We start from the raw sequence: 23,286 nt of genomic DNA, 5'->3' as shown, positions 1-23,286 counted from the left end.
GCTGGCCTAGATCCCACTCTTCACTCCATCCATATAGCATCACCTTAGTCAGGCAGGAAGTCCTCCTATCCCCTGTTCTGAGCAGGAGTTCATGTGTGAAGGGGGCAGGCTTAGGGACGGGAGGTAGAAAGATGTTTTGAAAGCTTAACTTTAGATGCTGGTGAAAAGAAAGACAATGGAGGGAGGGAAGGAGGAAAGAAGGTTGGTTGAAAACACCAGGCTGTGAAGCAGTGGTGGAGAGTTCAGGCTAGTGAGCACAAGCAGCATGGATAATGTCTTTTGAGTAGCCCAAGTTTTTGAGTTGGACAAAGTTGGGTGCAACTGCACAAAACCATTCAGCTGGTAAGCAGTATGCCCTTATAAATGCTCCCGTAATGAAAATACAGAAGCATATTTGCTAAAGTCTGTGTTTTGTTACAGCTGTACATCCCCACTGAAGGAGTCTGTCAGAATATGAGCAGAAAGGGGAGGCAGGTAGAAGGATTTGATCATAGAGTTAAGAGTAGAGACGAGCTGATGGGGATTAGAAGTGAATGACAGAAGAAATGAAGGATTGCTTAGAAATGAACAAAGCAGCGCTGCAGGAAGAAAGAATAAACTGATAGTGGAGGAAATAAGCACAGCCACAGGACTTCCACAAGAGATGTCCCGTGGAGCAGGGGCAGGAACAACAATAAGAAAAGCCAGGGCTGAATTTGGACATTTTATACCATTCAGCAAGTCAACTGATCACCAAAGGACCTTTATCACTGCAACTTCTATAATCTATTGAACTGGCCTTCTTTGAAACAAGACATGTAAAGAACACATGCCAATATGTTTGTCTACAAGTCATTACTTGACAAAGTAGCAATTTATTTTTAGATTTTAGTCAACATCTCCCTCATCAGTATATCATCTAAATCTGACACTTATTAAATTTGTCATTCTTAAGGTTTCATCTGTCTCTAGAAGTCAGTCTTTTGAATTTTCAGTAACAGACTTGGAATGCACTATAAAAGGACTCAAATCACTCAGGGAAAGTTGTAGGCATCATTTCAGAGAGCTCAGTGAAAACATCTGCTCAGCGGTCTAAAAAGATGACAAAATGTTAAACTGTATTTAAAAAGGAGAAAATATTGAAATATTAGAATGCCAGTACATAAACTAATGACACACCCTCATCTGGACTACTGTCCCAAAAGGAGATAGCAGAAATAGAAGATTGTAAAGAAGTCACAGCTTACTCCCTAGTGATCAGTTTTAAAACAAATTTTCTGATCAGTTGGGAGAAGAGCTGGGGGGGGGGGGGGAAGGAAGGGATTCTGTAGGTTTGTACAGTAGCTACAGAAACATGGGAGCCTTCATATAGACAAGGAAAGGACAAATGGTGAGAAAAAAGTGCACGGAGACAGAAAAATTAAACAATCACAATTTAAATCAAAATAAATAAAATAATATGGAATAATTACATAACCCAATCGCACCAAAGTGTGTTAAACAACCACTGATTCATGACATAGTCATACGGTACTACTATTTTAAAAAAAAAAATCATGGTAAAGCATTTAAATAAAACCCAAAGGAACATCCTGTATCTTTCGATGTTTTAAAATGATTATTTATTCAGTTCATTAATTCATAAAATAGCATGTGTGTGATTATTTTGCCTTCAGCAACTGAACAGCATTACTTCAGTGTATATTCAGGAGAATTGGGAAGAAATCTGAAAACCTGAGTTAATTAAGCATTTATGACTATTATTGTTGATTTTCATTGCACCATGTCTGTATACAATACTTTACAGACAAATTGAAATACGATGTCCCTGCCTCCCTAAGAAGTTTGTAATCTAATTAAGATAAAAATACTAACAAAATGATAACAGGTGAAAGTGGGAGTGGGAAAGAAAGTGGAAATAGAGGAAGTTGTTCGCAGGGAGTGTAGATCTCTTGTGGAAGAACAGATCATATATGTTGCTTGTTTCAGCTCTTTTTATTAGTTACATATGTTTGTTTTAAAAATATTTTTAAAATGATGACAATTTAAAAAAAATCTAACTATGGCAGCTTATCCTTAGCAGGCTTTGTGGAAGAAGTGTGTTTCTGAGAGAGATTTGAATAAAGAAAGCATATGGTGCATTTGGTACACAAGAAGCAAAAGACTGCTCTTATGACAGCATGGAAGAAGACACACAAGGCCCCTGATTCAGGAAAGCCCTTGGGCACATGATAAATCCCACATAAGCACCTAAATGAATGCTCTCCTGATTAGGGATGCTTTCCTGAACTGGAGTCTACAGTGGAAGAAGAAAACTAAAGGAGAGCTGTTCAGAAGGAGGCTTGTGCAGAGCAAAGTGGAAAGCTGAAAGAAATGAGAGCAGAGATGTAGGTACAAGCAGGCTTGTGAAGAAGCTTGAAAGCAAAACCAGTTGTGAACAAGGGAATGATATGATCCAAGCAGTGGGAGAGATTATTTTTGCAAACACATTTTGCATAGATTGCAAGTAATGAAGTCAGAAAGCAGATGAGATTGCTGTAATCAAAGTGAGAGATGGACAAGCAACAGAAAAAGTTTTAAGCAGTAAGATTGGAGAGTAAAGAACAGGTAAGAAAAATAGCAGGTCAGAAAAGTTTAAATAAAAAATATTTTCCAAACAAAATATAGGAAAAATTTTATTAGTTAAATTTTTCCCAATCTTTTCCCCATATTCCATTGAGTTCTATAGATGTTCAGAAACTTCTGTCAAAAACATTTCCCAACATTATGAATTTTTTTTTGTCAGAAGTAATTACAGTATTTGCTGAGAGCCTGGATGGAGGGAAGAGTCAAATATGCCACTAAAGCTGGGAGCCTGGCTGACTAGGAAGGTAGCAGAATTACTGGCAGCAACTGACTAGGCAGAGAGAAGGAAGGGAAGAGAGAAGGATGTCAACTTAACATTTCTACAAAGTTTTAGACAACAAAAAAATGCTTAGATATTTGGTTACTATTTATTCAATGCTCAGACAAAGTATATTCACCTAAAAAATCCTGGTACACCTGTCCAATATTAATTTTAATATTAATATTTGATATATGTGCCTGGTTTGTTAAATGTGTAATCAGAAATTTCTCAATTCAATAAAATCACTAGAAATGATATGTCACAGATAATGTAAAGATGCTCATTGTAATAGGGTAACAGTGCTAAATAGAGAGTTGATGATTATATTACTGAATCATGTTTCTCTACAAGCAAAAGCTCACTGTTGTAACAATTATTGTTTTGTCTCTGATATTTATATGGCAAGGATCTGTAAATCTGTAAACTTCCTATAGAAATAAATAGTTGAAAAATTCTGTCAAGTTCTGGTTAGCAGTAAGACCATCCAGGAGGAGATATCAGATAGATCAGCAGAAATGCAATAATAACCAGAGAGACAAGAAGTCAGAGGAAGGGAGAGCTTTAGAGGCAGTAGCTTAAGTTACAAAAATGGATGAGCTACCAGGGATAAGATGAAAGAGGAGAACAAATCTCTGCAGGACCTGAACAGAGAGAAGAAGGAGGGAGTGTCTCAGACACACACATTGAAGGGATGATTAAGAGAGGTAGAAAGAAAATCAGAAAAGTTAGGGTGACATAAGTAGGGGAGAAAAACAATGGGGAAGAAGTCACCATCTGGGATGAGAATGGAAAAAAAGAGGCCTCAGATGTGGACAGTAGTAAGCCATCAATTACTGTCTGTGAGAACATTTTGAGTGGAGTGTGTGGGAACCATGGAAACCGAGGAGATTGAACAGAGAATTAACAGGGAGAGGAAGCTGAGGCAGCACAAACAACCAGCTCAAGGAACTGAGAGCATAAGAGGAAGATAAAGATGGAGACACTGGGGGCGTGGTTTGTCAAAGGATGGGGGTTTTTTAATAACAGACGTTACTTATCAGCAGTTTATGATTAAAACCAGAACAATCTCTTGCTGTACAGGAACACATGCTAAGGAATCTGGTGTGTCCTATAGCGGTTCTCACTCCTTTCCTCTCTTACATTTCAGTTTAGCAAGAATAAACGTTCCTATGAATTTTAAATGCAATTCTAATTGTGCTTATAAATGGTAGTTTCAAAAGTATGTATGTTACAATAAACAAAATTAGAGGTAAATTAAACCTTAATTATACCTAGCAAGTTTCATGTCCTAATTAAAAACAGTATTCCAACAATAAAAATGACTTACCACCTGAATTAGCTCTGCCACAATTGTCTAATCTCCCTAAACATTCTTTGTGCGCTCCAGCTCCACACTTAGAACATAAATAGCCTTGATAAAATGTTCCTCTGTAAAGTAAAATTAGATAGTGATACATTAAAGGTGATAAATTCTGTATATATGAAATAATTAGCATAAAGAAAATTTTAAAAATACTATAGATGGCATTAGAAGTAATTTGCTGTGCTGCACAATGATTGTATCTAAAGGCTTGAGAAAAAGTGGCAACATGAAACTCCAGTCTTCTTTTCATTACTTCAAGCCATTTAAAGCCAGATAGTTCTACGGTCTACTGGATTATTGGTGGAATAACATACTTCATTTCAATTGGACACAAACGGGGTTTGGCATGGTACATTCCAAAACTGTACCAAGTCTAAATACAACGGTGGTCCCTGTGCTATCATTGATCCACACTCCATTTGATTTCAATGGGCATATACATAACAAACATGCATAAGACGACAGGATTCATTTTGGAGGGATTTTTAAGAGGATTTTATAATCTCTATTATTGACTATAAACTGCTTCCATTAAAAATGAAATTATAAGGAAAGATGTTGATTAATTTTAAGAGTCACTGAGCACACCTCCCAGAGCACTACACCCTCCCCTGGAGGAATGGTATGTCTTCGCTGCAATTACACACCTGCAGCCGGCCTGTGCCAGCTGACTCGGACTCACAGGGCTCAGGCTAAGGGGGTGTTTAATTGTGGTGTAAATATTCAGGCTTGGGCTGCAGCCCGAGCTCTAGGACCCTCCCACTTTGCAGGGTCATAGAGCCGGGGCTCCAGCCCAAGCTTGAACATTTACACTGCAATTAAACAGCCCTTTAGTCCAAGCCCCGCAAGCCCATGTCAAATGGCATGGGCCAGCTGCAGGTTTGTAATTGCAGGATAGACATTCCCTAACTCACATAAATTATAAAGCTCAATTTTGAACCTCTTTGAATTTCAAGTGGGGTTTAGATCCAAGCTACCCAAGGCTTTTATTCCAAGTCTGACTCACTAGGGAAGTAAGGAGTTAATTTGTACAAGCTCCCTGCTCCTAAGCAGTTCTACAACTCTCAACACAAAGCCCTCTGCTCCTCTTTTCACACTGGACCTGATTATCTACAAGACTGTCCAGACCACCCTGGAGCAAGCATACATGGTGGTTATAATGTGCCACTTTCCGCCTCATGAAGCAGAAACAAGATTTGGCTCTGTATATGCCAAGTACAGAGATGTCTTTCATTTTAATAAAATGCACAGCAAAGGTTGATATTTACTAAATTAGTTGGTACACTAATAATGATGGAATGTTTGTTTTCATAAAATAAACTTCTATAACATAATTCATGGAGTATCAGAAAATAAGACCCTAAAGAGACAGATGATAGAAAATATATGGTATTTAGAGACGATCTGATCTGTAGTCATTTTTTCTTTTGTTGTTGCACAGGGGAATTGGAACTCTCCAAGTACTAAACTCAGACATCTATTATATAAATTATATTAACCTTCATTACCAACACTTAAAAAATTGAGGTTTTATCCGCATTTTATTAACGAGAAAGATTGGGCAGTGAAAGATTAAATGACTTGTACAAGTATGCACAGGAAGATTACAGAATCATAGAAATGTAGGGCTAGAAGGGAACTCGAGAAGTCATCAAGTTCAGCCCCCTGCACTGTGGTAAGTAAACCTAGATCATGCCTGACAGGTGTTTGTCCAACCTCCAATCTTAGTGATTCCACAGCCTCCCCTGGAAGTCTATTCCTGAGTTTAACTATCCTTATATTTTTCCTAATATCTAAACTAAATCTCGCTTGCAGCAGATTAAGCCTGTTACTTCTTGTCCTACCTTCGGTGGAGATACAGAACAATTGATCACTGTCCTCTTTGTAATGGCCCCTAACATGTTTGAAGACTGTTTTCAGGTCCCCCCTCAGTCTTATTTTCTCAAGACTAAACATGCTAGATTTTTTTAATCTTCCCTCATAGAACGTTGAGAAAACTTGACCTAGTATTTTGTTGTTTTCCTCTGGACTCTCCTGAATTTGTCCACATCTTTCCTGAACTGTGGTACCCAGAACTGGACATACTTCAGCTAAAGCTTCACCAGTACTGAGTTGAGTGGAACAATTACCTTCTGTTTCTTACATATGACGCTCCTACTAATATACCCCAAAAACATATTAACTTTTTTTGCAACTGCATCACATTGTTGACTCATTCAATCTGTGATCCACTATAACCCCCAGATCCTTTTCTGCAGTACTACTGCCTACCACCCAGGTATTCCCCATTTTGTAGTCATGCATCTGATTTTTCTTTCCTAAATGAAGTACTTTGCAATTGCCTTTATTAAATTTCATCAGGTTGAATTCAGACCAATTCTCAAATTTGTCAAGGTTGTTTTGAATTTTAATCAAGTCCTCCAAAGTGCTTGCAACTCTCAAATATTAATAGGACTGACTCCTGCGGAACCTCACTAGATACACCCTCCCAGTTTGACAGCAAAACATAACTACTCTGAATATGATCTTTCAACCAGTTGTGCACCCACCTTTTAATAATTTCATCTAGACCACAATTCCCTAGTTTGCTTATGAGAATGTCATGTGGGACTGTCAAAAAACCTTACTAAAATTCAGATAAATCACACCTCCTGCTTCCCACCTATCCATTAGTCTAGTAACCCTGTCAAAGAAGGAAATTAGGTTGGCTTGGTTTCTTGACTTCTTCTTGACAAATCCATGCTGGTTATTCCTTATAATTCTATTATCCACTGGATGCTTACAAATTGGTTGTTTAATAATTTGTTCCAGTGTCTTTCCAGGTATCAAAGTCAGGCTGACTGATCTATAATTCCCCAGGTTCTCTTTGTTCCCCTTTTTAAAGATAGGTACTATGTTTGCCCTTCTCCAGTCTTCTGGGACCTCCTGTCTTCAAGGAGCTCTCAAAGATAATTGTTAATGGTTCCAAGATTGCTTCAGCTAGTTCCTGAAGTACCCTAGCAGGAACTTCATCAGGCCCTGCTGACCTGAATATATCTAACTTATCTAATTATTCTTTAGCCTATTCTCCGTATTGTGGCATGCATTCCCTCCCCCTTGTTGCTAATATTACTTGTGCTGAGTATCCTGTCATCATTGCCCTTTTTAGTGAAGACTGAAGCAAAATAGGCATTAAATACCTCAACCTTCTTATATCACCATTTATTAGCTCTTCTTCCCCATTAAGTAGAGGACCTACATTTTTATTTTGTCTTCCTATTGCTCCTAATGTATTTAAAGAACCTCTTCTTATTCCCTTTTATGTCCCTTGCTAGCTATAATTTATTTTGTGTTTTTTTCACACTCCTGAGTGACAAAAGTTTTGCTGACATAAGTGCTAGTGCAGACAAGGCCTAAGTTAATAAATCCTTAAATAGTTTACTATAGGATTGACTACAAGCATTGTCTTTGATGTGAAATCTAAAGTACAAATTAACCTGGGATAAGTGACTGGTGTCTTGGGACTGCGAGCAACCTGAATATTTTATGATCTCTTGTATATAGTAACCATCTATCACTAAGTCCAGCTTCCCTGTGTGGCAAGATAGACTGGAATGCCCAAGGGGACTGTCTGTGACTCCATAGTAAAACTCTTATGGTGCTTTAGGAGTTCATACTTGTTACTGGGTTGGTGAAATCTAATTAGAGAACATACAACTAGTTTGGGAGTCTCTGCCCTGAGTTTGGCAACCATGGTCAAGAGCCACTCTAGACAACGTGACATCTTTAATATGGTTTCCTTGAGAAACTGCCAGCTCTCCTGAAGTCCTTTTTCCTTTAGATTTTCTTTCCATAGGATCTTACACACAACAGTTCTCTGAGTTTGTTAAAGTCTGCTCTTTTGAAGTCCATTGTCTTCATTCTGCTGTTCTCACTCCTTACAATCATGAAATCTATCAATTCATGCATAATTACTTTACCAAATTTACTTCCATTTTCAGATTCACTACCCATTCCTCCCTGTTGGTCAGAATAAAGTCTAAAATGGCTGTCCCCCGGCTTACTACTTCTTTCTGGATCAAAAAGTTGTCCCCCAATATATTCCAAGAACTTACTGGACATTTTTTGTTTTGCCATATTACTTTTTCAACAGATGTCTGGTTATTTAAAGTTCCCCATTACTACCAGGTCTTGTGTTTTGGATATTTCCATTATTTGTTCTAGAAATGCCTCATCAACCTCGTCTTCCTGATTTGGTAATCTATAGTAGACCCCTATTATAACATCACCCCCATTTTTTTTTACCCCTTTTATCTTTATCCAGGCACAGGAAGGAATGGACCTCAAGTCACTCATCTCCCAAGTGTATGACTTAACTACATTCTGAAGGCCCCTTAGGAATGTTTCACTTGTGCCTTTACAGAACACTAATGGCACTCACATCTCCATGGAATTGACCATGGAATACAGTATGCTGCTTATTTCTAGCATGAATCCAAGGTTTGGTATTCATAAGAAAACCAGTGAATAATTATAAAATCTGAACTATTTTCAGCTAATGTGAAAGTATTGCAGTATATTATATATATTTATTTAGAAGTACGATGCAGTTTTTTGGAGAAGTGGAGCTTTGTCCAGGATAACAACAGACTTATTGCTTCTTGATCAAGAAAACTCCACCAGTGGTCTTGGATATCCAGCTCTGAGGCATCTACTCTGGATTCCTCAAATCATCTCCAACTGAGCAATGTCTATCAATACAAACAGCCCATTCACCATACACTGTAGCTCAATAGTTCTTATATGTTATGGACCATTTCATGAGACAGAGAACCTTTCATGGGCAGTTAACATCCGAGTTGCCTACCTTCCTCACAGAACTTTCTCTCTGTTCTGGTGATCTTCTGGATCACCAAACACAGATTGCCATGGACTGAAGGTGATCTATAGGTCACATCTGTCTGCTGCTGCTTTCATGGATAAGCTGTTAGAATATTAGCTTCAGGAAGACTATTTAAAACCTACATAAAACTGAAGAGCTGGAATCAGAAAACATGAGGGGAGAGAAGCTTGGTAGTGATGGGTCACCGTGCTGAGGACAAGAGATTTTAAACAGCATTTCTGCTTTTGTTTTGAGGTCTGTTAAGATTTTTCAATGCCAAAAAACCACCATATAGGTTAGATTTATTGTATAGATACTCTATCTTGAACAGTTCTCTCATCATGCATATCATTTCCATACATTAATTTAATTCAAGTACCTTGCTGGGGGGGAAAAATCAACATGCTATCAGACTTACCTCAGAAGCATTTGACAGACTTTGCAGGATGTGACACGAGCAAAGGTGTGCATTTTGAACTCATGAAAACTGGTATTTGCATTGTCCGGCCTTATGTTGGATCTAGAGAAAGGTAAATTACATTATTTGATAATACACTTTTAATTAAAGAAATCTGGGAATATGATGCACCAAATCTGAACAGGGAATCTGAATTCACATACTATGAGCCTTATTTTTGCATTGATATTTCTCTAAGAATGAAAGAGTCTCTGCCACACACAAAATATTTTATTATCCTAGCCTATTCCCTAAAGATGCACAGTATAAGCCATTTCTTAGAGATCACAGTAACTGGGAAAATAGCCCCACATATCAGGACAATGATCATCTGTTTTTCCTTTTTATTCTGAGAACCCCTTCATATGAAGTAATCATCTTATGGACCTGCCTCTCCTTTCAATTCTCAGGTCTCAAAATGTTTACTTCTGCGGATCATCATCAGCGAAGACCATGTAGCACAGACTGAGAACCACCACATTAGAAAAGGCAAGCAGCATATGCTGGACAGAGTTGAGTCACAATTATCCAGCAACAAATAAGACAACGAAAGCTATTTCAAAAGTAATTATAGAATATTTACTGCTCTTTTAGCTAGTGTTCCTTGAATGAGTTTCCTAATGCCTACATATGTCTCTACACATTCATTTAGCCAGTAAAATGGAAGACTTCTACTTATGTTGCTAAAACATCAGCTTGCTTGTGGGAAACATGTATCTACATAACTGATACATCTATAACACATCTAGACTATTTGTTGTGATCATATACTAGTTTATCTTCCCCACCGTTTTCCTTTAAGCAGCAATAAGCTTAAAGAAATTCCATTAATGCATTGTTATTTTGTTAAGGGTTACAAAAATTGTATTTAGCAATTGATTCCGTTTTTCTTCTTCTGTAACTCTTTCCATTTCAAGGACTTCGTTTGCACTGCGTATTTTTCTCCACTGTTGGATTTTGTGTTTGTTGGGTTATTTGTTTTGTTTTTGTTGTTCCTGTAGTATTGGTATTCTTGTTCATTTTTATGTTCTATATAAAGCTCCCAAGCATTTAAAAAAAATCACATTTAGGTTAATATAATGCTATAAGAATAAGATCATTGATATGCTAGGAATATACACTGCTTCTAGATAACCTTTGTGTAAATTTCTACCAGTGGATAAGGGAAAAATTAAATTAACCCTTACTGATATGTTTTATTAACAAAACAAATTACTTATCGCACTGATGTCTTCAGGATTCTATACGTCTCTGGTGCTTTGCTAAACTAATGTAATCATACACAAGAATCAGAATGGGGAAAAATCAAGTAAGCAAAAAAATCAAGTAAGGGAAGGGGAGAGAATTTGAAACACCCAAGGTGTTATCAGAGAAGTAAAACTGGCTGGTAAAAGCTGAAGATACTGATAAAATGAAATTGTACTTTTCCTAGATTATAAGCAATATTATAGTGATGGATTGCAACAATGCATAACACAGGCAAAGATCCAAACATCAGTGTCTTTACTACTGAGTGAACACTTATGAAAAATATTCAGATAAGCTCTTCGAGTACTAAGTATCGATGCAGTGATGTCAGAAAGGTCAGTCTTTTAATGCATCTCCTGAATGTGTGTGTGCTGAAAATGAATTTTAAAGACAAATGAGACTTCTCTGCTTTTATGAATGTGAATGACCTTACTTTTACCATTGTTTTCCACCATATGACTAATGTCTGTTATTGTCTATGTGTACAAGATACCAGTAAGATGCAAATTGTCATGCATACTATCCTCCTAGGGGAAGAGATATAGATATTATATTATTTCATTTTGGAGATTATCATCATCTATCAAAATCACTGTGGGCACCCTTCATGGGCAAGGACTGTGTCTTACTGTGTGTTTGTATAAGGCCTAACACAATCAGGCACAATTCTGACAGGGGTCTCTCAGACTATGCAAATAATAACGTACTCATTAAAAACACTCAAAAATAACTTACAGTACTAATTACGCTCCTAACAAAGGTGACTTCTTTTTTTAACATTTTGATTCAGAGCAGGATACAGTTTGTGAAGGCATGTCAAGAGTATCAGCCTCACACGCAAAGAGACTCAAAGTACTTCTAAAGAGTTAAAAGCAAATCACAATAATCCCAAGAACCTGATCATCTTCCAATGGAAATTAATGGCAAAATTTCCAGGCATTTCAACAGAGCAGGATCAAGCCTCAAAGTAACAAGTACAGTGGGTGAACAGAGAAAGTGACTGTAACACATGCAGTGGGTCAGCTATTATTATACTTCTGTTGGCAAGAGGAGTCTCTGAAATCTCTGTTCTTAAAAGACACGAGCCTCACTGAATCTTCCATGAGAGCAAGGCAGCTGTTTCTAAGCCAAAGTAACTTTTAACCAAGAACTCCTTGGTTAATTCCTCCTTACATACCAAACAAGAAATCATTCTTCTTTTATTTCAAGGCCACCACACCAAAAAGGAAAAGCACGACACATGCTAAATGTGAGAAGAGCAGTTAAATTATACCTTGGTATAATCAGTTAGTTAAGGAAAACATCATCTTTATTCCCCTCCCATATATGTAATGTCTGAGCCTGAAAGCATTTAAAGTCTCCACAGCAAGGTGGATCAAGTGCTGGGCCACTGAACTACATCCACAGATGAAGTGATTCTAGAAGGGTTCAGAGCCCACTCAACACATTGCAGAGGCCTCCTGTGAGGGAAAAAGGCATCAATGAAAAGAAAGGACTATTGTAAAGCTGGAACCTGATCATTTATTAATACTTTCTCCATACTTGACCTTCACGCCTCTGCAGAAGCATCCCTATGAAGGAAGATATTGCCAAGCAATAGTTGCAAAATAAATGAATACCGATATATTTTAGAAAAGTGGGATCATTTTTCTTCTGTCTTCTCTCTCCCTCCCTACTAATTTTTCCTTACTGATCACTGCATCATATTTGTCTCAGAGCAGGGATGGGACAGGATCTAGGAGCGGAATTTGTTATCCAGTAATTTCCTTTCTGGGCCTGATGTTTCCTTCAGTTTACACACCTGAAAAAAGTTCTCAAAGGGTGAAATCATGGCTCCATTTCAAAGGGGCCAGGATTTTACCCCAAGCAACTACATGATTGATGGTCTCTTCAGGGTTTAGTATACAGTTATATTATCTACCACAGCCCTGGAAGAACTTATCCGGTGTGATAGCAGAAGGGTTATGGCCATGCCCTGAAGCTTCATTGTCAAAATACTGTCACCAGTATTTGTAGGAAAGATACAGCCCAACTGTCTCAGATTGGGCAAGAGGTCGTTTCCAGAAAAGTAATCATCATGTAACAAAATTTTTAGTTTAGTTACTAATCCTTTATCAGATGTAATATTAAACAATTAACAGTGTAATGGTAAAAATAATGTAGCTCATACCCTGATGACATAAGGAGGTAAAGTGATCACGGTGTGAAAAGACAACTAAAGATACAAATCAGGCAAAAACTGTGGATAAGTAAAAAAAATAATTTAAATAACTCGATATATGTATTATCCACCATGTTTTCTGCTTTAACAAGGAAAAACAAGTCCTATCTAAACAAAATACAGTTCATCACTAGCTGTGGGTTTGAAAACTTTTCCACATATCAATATCCTGCCCAGTCATGACACATTATATCATTGGGTTATGTAGTCACATTACATGTCACATCAGATGAGACTGAGATAATGTGATACGATGTACTAGAACAGTATATGTCATGTCACAAATATCTAAAAGTCTCCTTTCGTAAACTGAGGTTTGTTCAATTGTTTCTTGATTTCAATGCCCTTCTTTGCTAATGATTTTCAGAATACTTATTGTCTGATAAAATACACATTTGGCACTTAATATATATTGTAATAGCCTAGAGGTTAGGACAAACCATAACACAGGCACTAAATATTCTGATTTTGGTAAATTTCTTTTTTCTTTTTCATTTTTGCTGACTATTCTTAAAAACTGTACTTGTTTGTATTCCCTGCTATAACAATAAGCATATACCTTTTGGCATCATAAATCCAGATTTCTACATCCTTCCTTTTCCAAGGAGTCTCCATCAACAGTAAGCAGCAGGAAGGGGGCGGGCGGGGGGGAACATAAGGGAGCTTTCACCATTAAAGCAAGTAATTAGTTTTGTAGTGCATTCTAGTGCTGTGAAACTGTATGGCTATATGCCTACAACACTCTTTCACCCTATCCTGCAAATACTTATGCATAAAATGGGACTAACTCACATGAGTAAAGTAATTCATGGTTGTGTTTGTAGGATTGGGCCTATTTTACCTCAGGTATCCCTTTTGAGCACTTCTTCAGAAAGAAATCTTCTCTGCAATTTGCTGCATGAGCAGCAGACACAACATTCTGCTCAGACTACAAAAGAATGCACCAAGGTGGAGAAACCTTTGTTTGAGTTGTATTTGTTATGGAGTATATTTTTAGCTGAAATTGGCCCAAATACTCCCATGCTCTAGGAAAGATTAGGCCTATCTGTATTTCTCTTGGTACCTCTTCAGTAAAATGCTTGATAAAATAACAAGCACTGAGTGTAATGGCCTTGGAATTTTCAATTATATAGATTGGGAAATTCTTATCTTTTCTTATTAAACAGAGAAGCAGTGGTCATGACATAATGTATGCTTTACAACATTGTTTTTCGCCAGGTAAGAATCTCTATCAACGGGCAGTGCTTAGGAGGAACTACTTTAATGGTTTGGGAATGGACATAAGAATTGCCACAGCATGGTCAGCCAATCTTTATGCTGTGGATGCAGCGTTTGGTGCATGAAAGGATTTTTATTTTTCCCTTCTACTTCCCAACATATAGTCAGCTGATGGCTATGGTCTGTGGTAGAGGCGATGATACCCCAGATTATGGGCACGTGTAAATTTCAAACTCAGTTTCTTAGAAGGAAGACATATTGATATAAACAAAAGAGCAGGCATCACAGCACATACAAGAATACCCCCCCTCAAAAATTCAGACTAATAGAAAAAACAATCATTTGTGTAGTTAGCCTTAAGGAGACATGGAATCTGGGATTTATTACATATGTCCCTCCACCTGCAACAAAGTAAGTTTACCTGCCAAATCCTTTAAGAACTTATATTAGAGAAGAGTACAGGCTGACACTGGTAGAAAGTTTCTTCCAGAATAACCTCAATGTTATACTAAAGTAGGCAGTCTCCCCTGACTTCAGGAAGGCTTACTATGATACTGTTTAATAACGTGTTAGAGCATCTCCACTGTGAGGTGCCCAACAGTAAGACCCCCTGCTCTACATCCTATATAGTATGTCATATAATTACACAATATTTTACCAGTGATATGATGTCAATATTTTTAATGTTTCCCCCTTAGCCTATAAGCCTTATGTAGTAGTGGTGCATGTTGTTACAAAGAAAAGAAATGAGCATTTCAGGAATCCATGTTTCTAATGTTCTCATTCAGACAAACAGGTCCTCTAATAACCACAACAAAAGAAAGAAGCAATATCAATTGATAAACATATTAAACTACAGTCTCTGGAAATATTTTGTTCCTGAAAAATGCACTAAGTGTAAAGTATACTATTGTGTGTGTGTGTCTCTCTATCAAACACTCCCCCCCCCCCCCCGACCCCCCAATAGGTTAGTGTGAAGATATTCTACCTTGGGAATATATTTTTAAAAATAACTGACAATTTGGTGCACTCTAAAGGAAAAATATAACTCTTTTTTAGTCTTTTAAGAGTCCTTAGGGATGTCATCTCCTCCTGGGATGAATTAGCAACAGACAGAAAGGGGATGAAACCATAAACAGGGAAATCATCCCAATTCTCATTTCAATCAACAGCAGAAACTTTGCAAGGGACAACCACAAGTGCCCAAGAGCTCTCTTCAGCACATCACTGCATTGTGCTTCCCAACTTTACTCTTCCACCAGTCTTTGCTTTAACGGCCTTGGGCTGCCCCTCAGCCTTCTTGGTAAAGCCTTTTCTCTCCTAGTGATTTACTGAATATTAGCCCCACTGGGACCAATTCACTGCTACACCACCAACCCAGGGGACCTTCACATGCTTGTTTTGCTATCCTCCCTTGTCATTCAGATAATCTTCTCCTCTCCAATATCCATTCTAGGATCACAATCTCCATTATCTCTTCCAAAGCCTTAGTCTCTGAACAAATCCATTTCCTGCATAGTTCTCAGGGTTCGGTACTGTTACCAGCTTCCCAGATATCTCACAAGACTCACACATACCACTAGAGCTTCAGGTGTTAAGTCTTTTTGCGACATCATACTTGTGAAATACTGCCACTTTAGAGTAATTATAGTCCCAGATACTGAGTACTACCTGTTCTCTTTGAGCCTTACCTGTCAGGAGAGAAATCAAATGAACAAGCCACTTTGTCCTCAGCACCCACATAAAACTCAGCCATTTTCCAAAACATGTCAGAAAGTGTTACATAGGATCAGTCCACTCACACTTCCACAACCTGAGTTCCTCCCAGCAATAACCTTGCCTATATTAAGGGCAAGAGTAACTGTAGGTAATGCCATAGGTTATTTAAGCAGCTAAGTGCTACCCTTTCAGAGGGGCACACACTGATTCTTCACATGCCTACATAATATAAAATAAATCATCATCATCACCACCACCCCCCACTTTAAAATAACCAGCCATTGTTGGAAGAGAAATTACACTAACTGATTGATAAACATGTAAAAAATATAGTGGTCTAAAATGGTTATAAAAGAAAACTGGGTGAGACAGGAAAACATGACAGTTAACAGTTAACATTCAATATCTAATATAATGTATTTGCTCTTTTCAGCTATTCCAATCCATAACACTTTGCTATAGTTTTTCATAAGATAAAGACCTCAATTATAGATGGCATATGCAAGCACAAAATATAACAACTTGAAATACAAATACAAATGTGAGTATGATGTATTCTTTTCCCACTGGCATGGCAAAGTGGGAGAGTGGTTTAAATACTCAGAATATTCTAAATAACCTCAGAGCATGTACTCTTCAAACTCTTACACTCCCAGCAATTGGTTCCAAAATGCACGCCAAAATGAAAATACTGATAATCAAGTCAGGGCTGGCCCTAGACCAAATGACACCACAGGCAAGGAGCATCTTCGGTGCCCTCACCCTCCATTTGTTAAATTTTTGAATACCTTATTTTTTTATTGCATTTGTAGCCCATTTCATGACAGAATACCTGAAACATTTTACTTCAAACATTCTATTCTCCCTTTTGTCGCTAACAACAAAAACAGCACCCCGAACCTGCTGCCACCCACGCCCGGCACCCCAGGTGGTCACTGGGCCACCTGCCCCTAAATCTGGCCTTGACTCAAGTCAATATGAACTGTTGATGTTAAGGAGCCCGGAAAAATCCAGCCACTTATTTAGGTGCCTCGCTTTAGTCACCCAAGTTTGAAAATGTCTAATAACTTTTGCATAATGCATGCCACAATGAAGATGGTACAATAGCTATATCATATCAGCCATATTATGACATTTCTCTGCTTAAATAAGGCCATAATCTGAGATACTGTGTACATAAAATGAGAACAGCATTCTAACAGTGATGGAGTATGGTGGCATTTGGCTTCCGTAGTAGCAATTTAAGTTTTTATTGTCACTTTTAGGTTTGTGTGTATTTTCAAAAAGAAAAAAATACGAAGTACCTTTCACAATGGGAGGTCAGACTGAACAGATGAATTGTTATTCAGTAATTCCTCTAGTATGTTAGGCATAAACATGCTTTTCCTTACCATCAGGTTAAACTTCCTCTGCACTAAGTCTTATAAATAAACTGCACCAAGAATTCTACTAAACTTTCAGCCTTAACACTTCTCATCTTAGATATCTCCAGCATGCACTACCTAAATATGTAATTATTATTGGTAGCATGTCTGAAAAGGTGAAAATGATGAGAAAAGGGCTGAATCATATTGTATTCTGGCTTCCCCCACAATGTGGAGAATAACGACATCAAAATCTCTGTCTTCATTGCTCAGAAAGGTCATGTATCTAAAAATATAAATGCTCATATCCCTATTGCACAAGTTCTAAAATACTGAAAATGTCTCCAGTCATGTTATATTTCTAGCAGAAACTCCTAGAGGAAGAATTTCAGTCTGCAGATTTCAATGTTAGCATTATAGATTTAAATATCTTTTGTCTGCTACATGTCTGAGATTTTTCTGGATGAGGATATTAAAATAAGGATTTACAAAAAATAATCCAAAATTATAAAGAATATTTACTGCTTTAAAGACTGGGCACTAAAAAAAATAAGGTTACTTACCAGTAACTGATGTTCTTCGAGATGTGTTGCTCATGTCCATTCCACTATAGGTGTGTGCACACCTCCATGCACAAATACCGGAACTTTTTTCCCCTTAGCAGATTCCATAGTGCCGGCTTTGGTGCCCTCTGAAGCACCGCGCACATGCCACGGTATGTGAGGCGCTGCCGGCCCTATGCCCCCTCAGTCCCTTCTTTCCGGCAACTCCAGTGGCGGGGATGAAAGTGGGTTGTGGAATGGACATGAGCAACACATCTTGAAGAACATCAGTTACCGGTAAGTTGTTTTCTTCTTCGAGTGATTGCTCATGTCCATTCCATTGTAGGTGACTAACAAGCAGTACCTTGGAGGTGGGCCGGAGTTAGCGGTGAGCTGCCTGCACCCCAACTCTGCTGAAGCCCACTACGTCCCGCATCAGTGATCATCAGTAGCACAACTTAATGCACGATGTAATCCATGAGGAGATGTGCTGGGTGGAGACAGATGAGCCTTTCATCCGGTCCGCCACTGCAACTAAGAGCTACGTCGATTTCCAGAACGGCTTTGTACCCTCAGTGTAGAAGGCCAGGGCTCATCTCACGTCCAGCGAATGCCATCTCCTCTCCTCCTCCGAACCGTGTGGTTTGGGAAAAAACATGGGGAGAAAAATATCTTGGTTACAATGAAACTAGGAAACCACTTTGGGCAGGAAGTTTGGATGCGGCCTCAACTGCACCTTATCCTTATAGAATACTGTGTAAAGGGGCTCCGAGGTCAAGACCCTAATTTCAGAGACGCTCCTAGCTGAGGAAATGGCCACCAGGAAGGCTACCTTCCATGAAAGCATGAGCAGAAAGCATGAAGCCATGGGTTCAAACAGAGGCCCCGTGAGTCTCGAGAGGACCAGGCTGAGATCCCAGGGAGGCACCAGGCTGCGGACCTGTGGATACAGCCTCTCCATCCCCTTGAGGAACCTGACCGACATGGGGTGGGAGAACAGCGATCTCCCCTCTAGTGGCTGATGGAAGGCCGAAATGGCTGCCAAGTGAACCTTCAACGAGGTCAATGCCAGACCCTGGAGCTTTAGCTAGAGCAGGTACTCCAGGATTGCCTGTACAGGCGAGATGCTGGGCAGGATGCCCCGGGACTCTGCCCAAGAGGTAAACTGTTTCCACTTAGCCCGATACATAACCTGTATAGAAGATTTCCTGCTGCCCAGCAGGACTTGTTGGACCTGCACCAAGCAGGCTCTCTCTCCCTCCGTCAGCCACAGAGCCTCCAGGCTGTGAGATGCAGAGAGTCCAGGTGCAACAGGCGACCATGCTCCTGGGAGAGAAGGTCGTGCCACCTCGGGAGCTCCATGGGCAGGGTGACCGAAAGGTCCAGCAGCATGCTGAACCACTGCTGTCTTGGCCAGGCCAGAGCAATGAGTATAACGTCTGCCCTGCCCCTCTTTATCTTCAGCAGGACCTTGGTCAGGAGCGGAATGGGTGGAAACACGTACATGAGGGTCCCCATCCAGTCCATGAGGAACGTATCGGAAATCAACCCAATCTCGTGACCCCAGAGTGAGCAGAAGCTCATGCACTTCGTGTTCCAAGCCGACGCGAATAGGTCCAGTTGGGGAACACCCCACTTCTGGAAGATCATAGTCACTACCTCCGGGTGCAGCGACCAGTCATGGTGGGGTAGAAACAACCTGCTGAGGTGATCTGACTCGTCGTTCCTCACTCCCGGGAGGTGAGAGGCAATCAAGTGGAAGTCGTGCCTCATGGCAAAGTCCCACAGACAGGTAGCTTCCTCGCAGAGAGTCGAGGAGCACGACTCCATCCCTGCCTGTTTATATAAAACATAGCTGCGGTGTTATCCATCAGCACCTACACCACTCTGCCTGTCAGTAATCGGAGAAATACCCTGCACATTAAGCGAATGGCCCTCAGCTCCTTCACATTGATGTGCAGGCGCCTGTCCTCCCCCGACCAGAGCCCGAGTGCTCAGGTTGGCGCTGATGTGGGCTCCCCATCCCACATGCAAGGCATCGGAGATTAGGGTGGCTGATGGGACCAGTTCCCTGAATGGAATGCCCTTCAATACTGCCCTGGGAGACCTCCACCAGTCTAGGGAGGTTAGGACAGGCAGGGGAACTGTGACCACCCGATCCAGTGGGTGTTGCTCGGCACATATACCGATGCCAACCATGCCGGAAGTGGTCTGAGCCTCAGGCAAGCTAGTCTCACTACGTACGTGCAGGCCGCCATGTGGCCTAACAGCTGTAGGCAGTGCCTGGCTGTTGTCGTGGAGCATTGGTGCAGCTGAGAGATCATAGAGACTATTGCCTCGAAACGTGGCTGAGGCAGGAAGGCTCTGGCATCCAAGGTGGCCCCAATGAATTCTATATACCGCACTGGGGTTAGTGTGGACTTCTGCTCATTTATGAGAGTCCCTGCCTGCTGCACGTGGAGCAAGTAAGGGTCACTCTCCCCTGCACTTGGGACCTGGACCTGCCCCCGTTCAGCCAATCGTCCACCCTTTCGCCTCAGGTGGGCCGCCAATACCGCTATGCATTTGGTGAACACCCTTGAAGCCGAAGATAGGCCAAAGGGCAGGGCTGTAAATTGGTAGTGGGAGTCAGCCACTGTGAAGCGGAGGAAGCGCCTGTGGCTGGGGAGGATGGACACATGAAAGTATGAGTCCTTGAGATCAAGAGCAGCATACCAGTCTCCTGCTGAGCAACCATGTGAAACCTGAGTTGTTTCACATATTTGTTTAGACGACACGGGTCTAATAGGGTCTCAGACCCCCTTTCCCTTGGAGATGAGGAAGTACCTCGAACAGAACCCCTTCCGCCTTGAGGAACCATAACCACTGCTCTTATGTTGAAGAGAGAGAGTTTCCACCTCCTGCAAGAGGAGTTGCTCGTGAGAGGGGTCCCTGAAGAGGGACGGAGGGGGGATTGTTGGGGGGTAGAAGTAAACTGTATGGCATAGCCCCCAGAGACTACCCCGAGGACCCAGTGGTCCGACGTAATCTTTGCCCATTCGAGAGAGAAGGGCCTCAATCTGTTTAGGAAGGGGCGGGGCGGATCCAGGGGAGCAGTAGGGGCGCCACCCTTGGGCGCACCATCAAAACTGCCTCCTCCGATTGCCCGACCCCCTGGGGGGCCCCATCTGGGGGGCTGAGGACAAGCTGGGGGGCTGATTCCATCTTCTAAACCCCCTACTTCTGGCCCTATTTCTGTAGGGTTGAAAGGGCCTAGGTGGAGGCCTTGGTTGCTGCTGCGCCTGGGGCCGTGACTGCCGCCTGGAAGTCTGGAGCATGTACAGGCCCAGGGAGCGAAGCATGGCCCTGGAGTCCTTCAGACTGTGAAGCTTCACATTGGTCTGATCGAAGAACAGGGCTGACCCATCGAAGGGGAGGTCCTGACTCAATTGCTGCACCTCCTGGGACAGGCCTGAGGATTGCAGCCACGAGCACCTCCTCATGGAAATGGCGGAGGCTATGACTTTACCCGCCGAGTCAGCAGCGTTACTAGATATTTGAAGTGCTGCCCTAGCCACCGTGGTTCCTTCATCCAGGATGGTGGTGAAGTCTGCGGCCTGATCCTGTGGCAGGGCCTCAGCAAACCGCCTGAGGGAGTCCCACAAATTAAAATTATATCTCCTCAGAAGGGCCTGATGGTTGGCAATCCTGAACTGCAGGGCTGCCGTGGAATAAATTTCTCTCTCAAACAAATCCAGCTTTTTGTTGTCTTTGTTCTTGGGAGTGGAACCAGGCTGACCTTGCCTGTCCCGCTGGTTGGCTGTCTACCACCAGGGTTCAGGTGAGTGAACAAATACTCGAACCCTTCATCCGGGACATAATACTTCTTCTCAGCCACCTTTGACGTAGGGGCGACCGAGGAAGGGGTTTGCCACAGGGCCTTAACAATTTTGAGGACCCTATCATGGACTGGTATGGCCATGCTCGCTGAGGCAGCCGCCACCAGCACATTGAAGAGGGTGTCATCAGCCTCCACTAACTCCTTGACCTCCACCCCAAGTTAGAGGTCACCCACTTGAGAAGCTCCTGGTGTGCCCTGAAATCCTCCAGTGACACCATGTGGTCCCAGGAGACTGCCTCATCCGGGAAGGAGGAAAAGGACTGCCGAGACGCGTCCTGCAGGTGCTCCCCCACCTGATGAAGGGACGCACCCGTAGAGGGTCCCTTCATGGGGTCTGACTCCTCGTCCGAGGAGTGGGTCTATGGGCCTTCTCCTGTGCCAGGGGCATGGACTGAATCCCCACTGACAGGGTGGATTGGGGCCCCGGTCCCATCTGGATGCCCCATGAAGCCCAATAAGGCCATTGCTGCGGCCATTGTCCCTGGGGCCAAACTGGGGCTGGCTGCACCACCTGCTGTGACGCCATATGGGGTGCCAGCTGTCCTGACAACTGTCCCCCCTGTGGGACCCCAAGCCACTAGACCGGCAGTGCCGTGCCCGTCCTCAGTCCTGGGCACCCTTCCATGTCGGAGTCCGCCCTCTCGACACCTCCGATGGATGGAGGAGCACTCCAAAGAGCTCTCGGTACTGGAGCACCATCTTGGTACTGAGGACTTGTGGCGCCGCTTGCCCTTTGGTGATCAAGACCGACGCCGCTCCGAACTCAGCGGTGCCGAGCCGGACTCTGGCGACCGGGTTCCGCGTCGGGGACTGCGCAGTGCAGGTTTCTCGTATGACGACCGGGTTCCGCACCGCCTTGGTGCGGGCCAACTCCTCAGTGCTGGGGATCTGGAGCAGGAGCTGTCTGAGCGCCGCCTGGCGGACTTCGACCGGTGCTGCCTCTTGGCCTGCGCTGCCTCAGGTGCTGGGGACCAACGTCGGTGCCAAGAGGGAGACTCCGCATCCTGAGTCAAAGCAGGCCGGCTCGACAATGCCAACCTGGAGCAACTGCTGGGGGAGCGTCCTCGCTCTATCCCCATTGGCTATCTGGCGGGAGATCTTCCTCCCCGTACTGGGGATCCTCCCCGTACTGGGGATCCCCACCGCCCTTCGGGCAGAGGTGGCGTAGGCAAGGCCAACAAGGCTCTTGCTGCCTGAAAAGCTTCCGGTATCGATGGCGTTGGCAGGGGCACTCTCCCACTTCCAGGAGTTGGGGGAGGCTCCCTGCTTGGAGATGCAGGCACCGGAGAAGACTCGACAGGCCGTGGCCGGTGCATCTCCACACTTGACCATGCCCGTACCAATGGCATAGGGGAGTGTCCGCGCTCCACGCGCTGTCTCTTCTTTTTCGGCATCAGAAATGTTGCTCAGTACCAAGTCAGGGCCAGTGCTGGCAGAGCACTCTGCACCGAGGTGATGCTCGGTGCTGAAGTGGAGCGGGACGGCTCTGACGCCGGGCAGAGTGCTGCCTTCATAGGAAGGGCTTTTAACCGGATCTCTCGGTCCTT

General features: G+C 42.1%; 1 protein-coding gene across 7 annotated transcripts in view; it reads right to left on the bottom strand.

The window, feature by feature from the left end:
* VAV3 (vav guanine nucleotide exchange factor 3) overlaps window positions 1-23,286 on the bottom strand; it is a 224,929-nt gene that overhangs the window by 79,453 nt on the left and 122,190 nt on the right. For all 7 annotated transcript variants that reach the window (XM_067538336.1, XM_067538338.1, XM_067538335.1 and 4 more), the window contains exons 16-17: window positions 9,509-9,610; window positions 4,194-4,294 (exon numbers count right to left, since the gene is read on the bottom strand). In XM_067538336.1, the coding sequence (XP_067394437.1) occupies window positions 4,194-4,294; window positions 9,509-9,610 (203 nt within the window). The remainder of the gene's footprint in view (window positions 1-4,193; window positions 4,295-9,508; window positions 9,611-23,286) is intronic.

This window comes from Emydura macquarii, unplaced genomic scaffold (assembly GCF_026122565.2).
Source record: "Emydura macquarii macquarii isolate MOO-44397 ecotype Brisbane River unplaced genomic scaffold, CSIRO-AGI_Emac_v2 contig_480, whole genome shotgun sequence".
NCBI classification, from domain to species: domain Eukaryota; kingdom Metazoa; phylum Chordata; order Testudines; family Chelidae; genus Emydura; species Emydura macquarii.
Note: the sequence above shows the minus strand (reverse complement) of the source record. Positions and strands in the feature narration are given on the sequence as shown.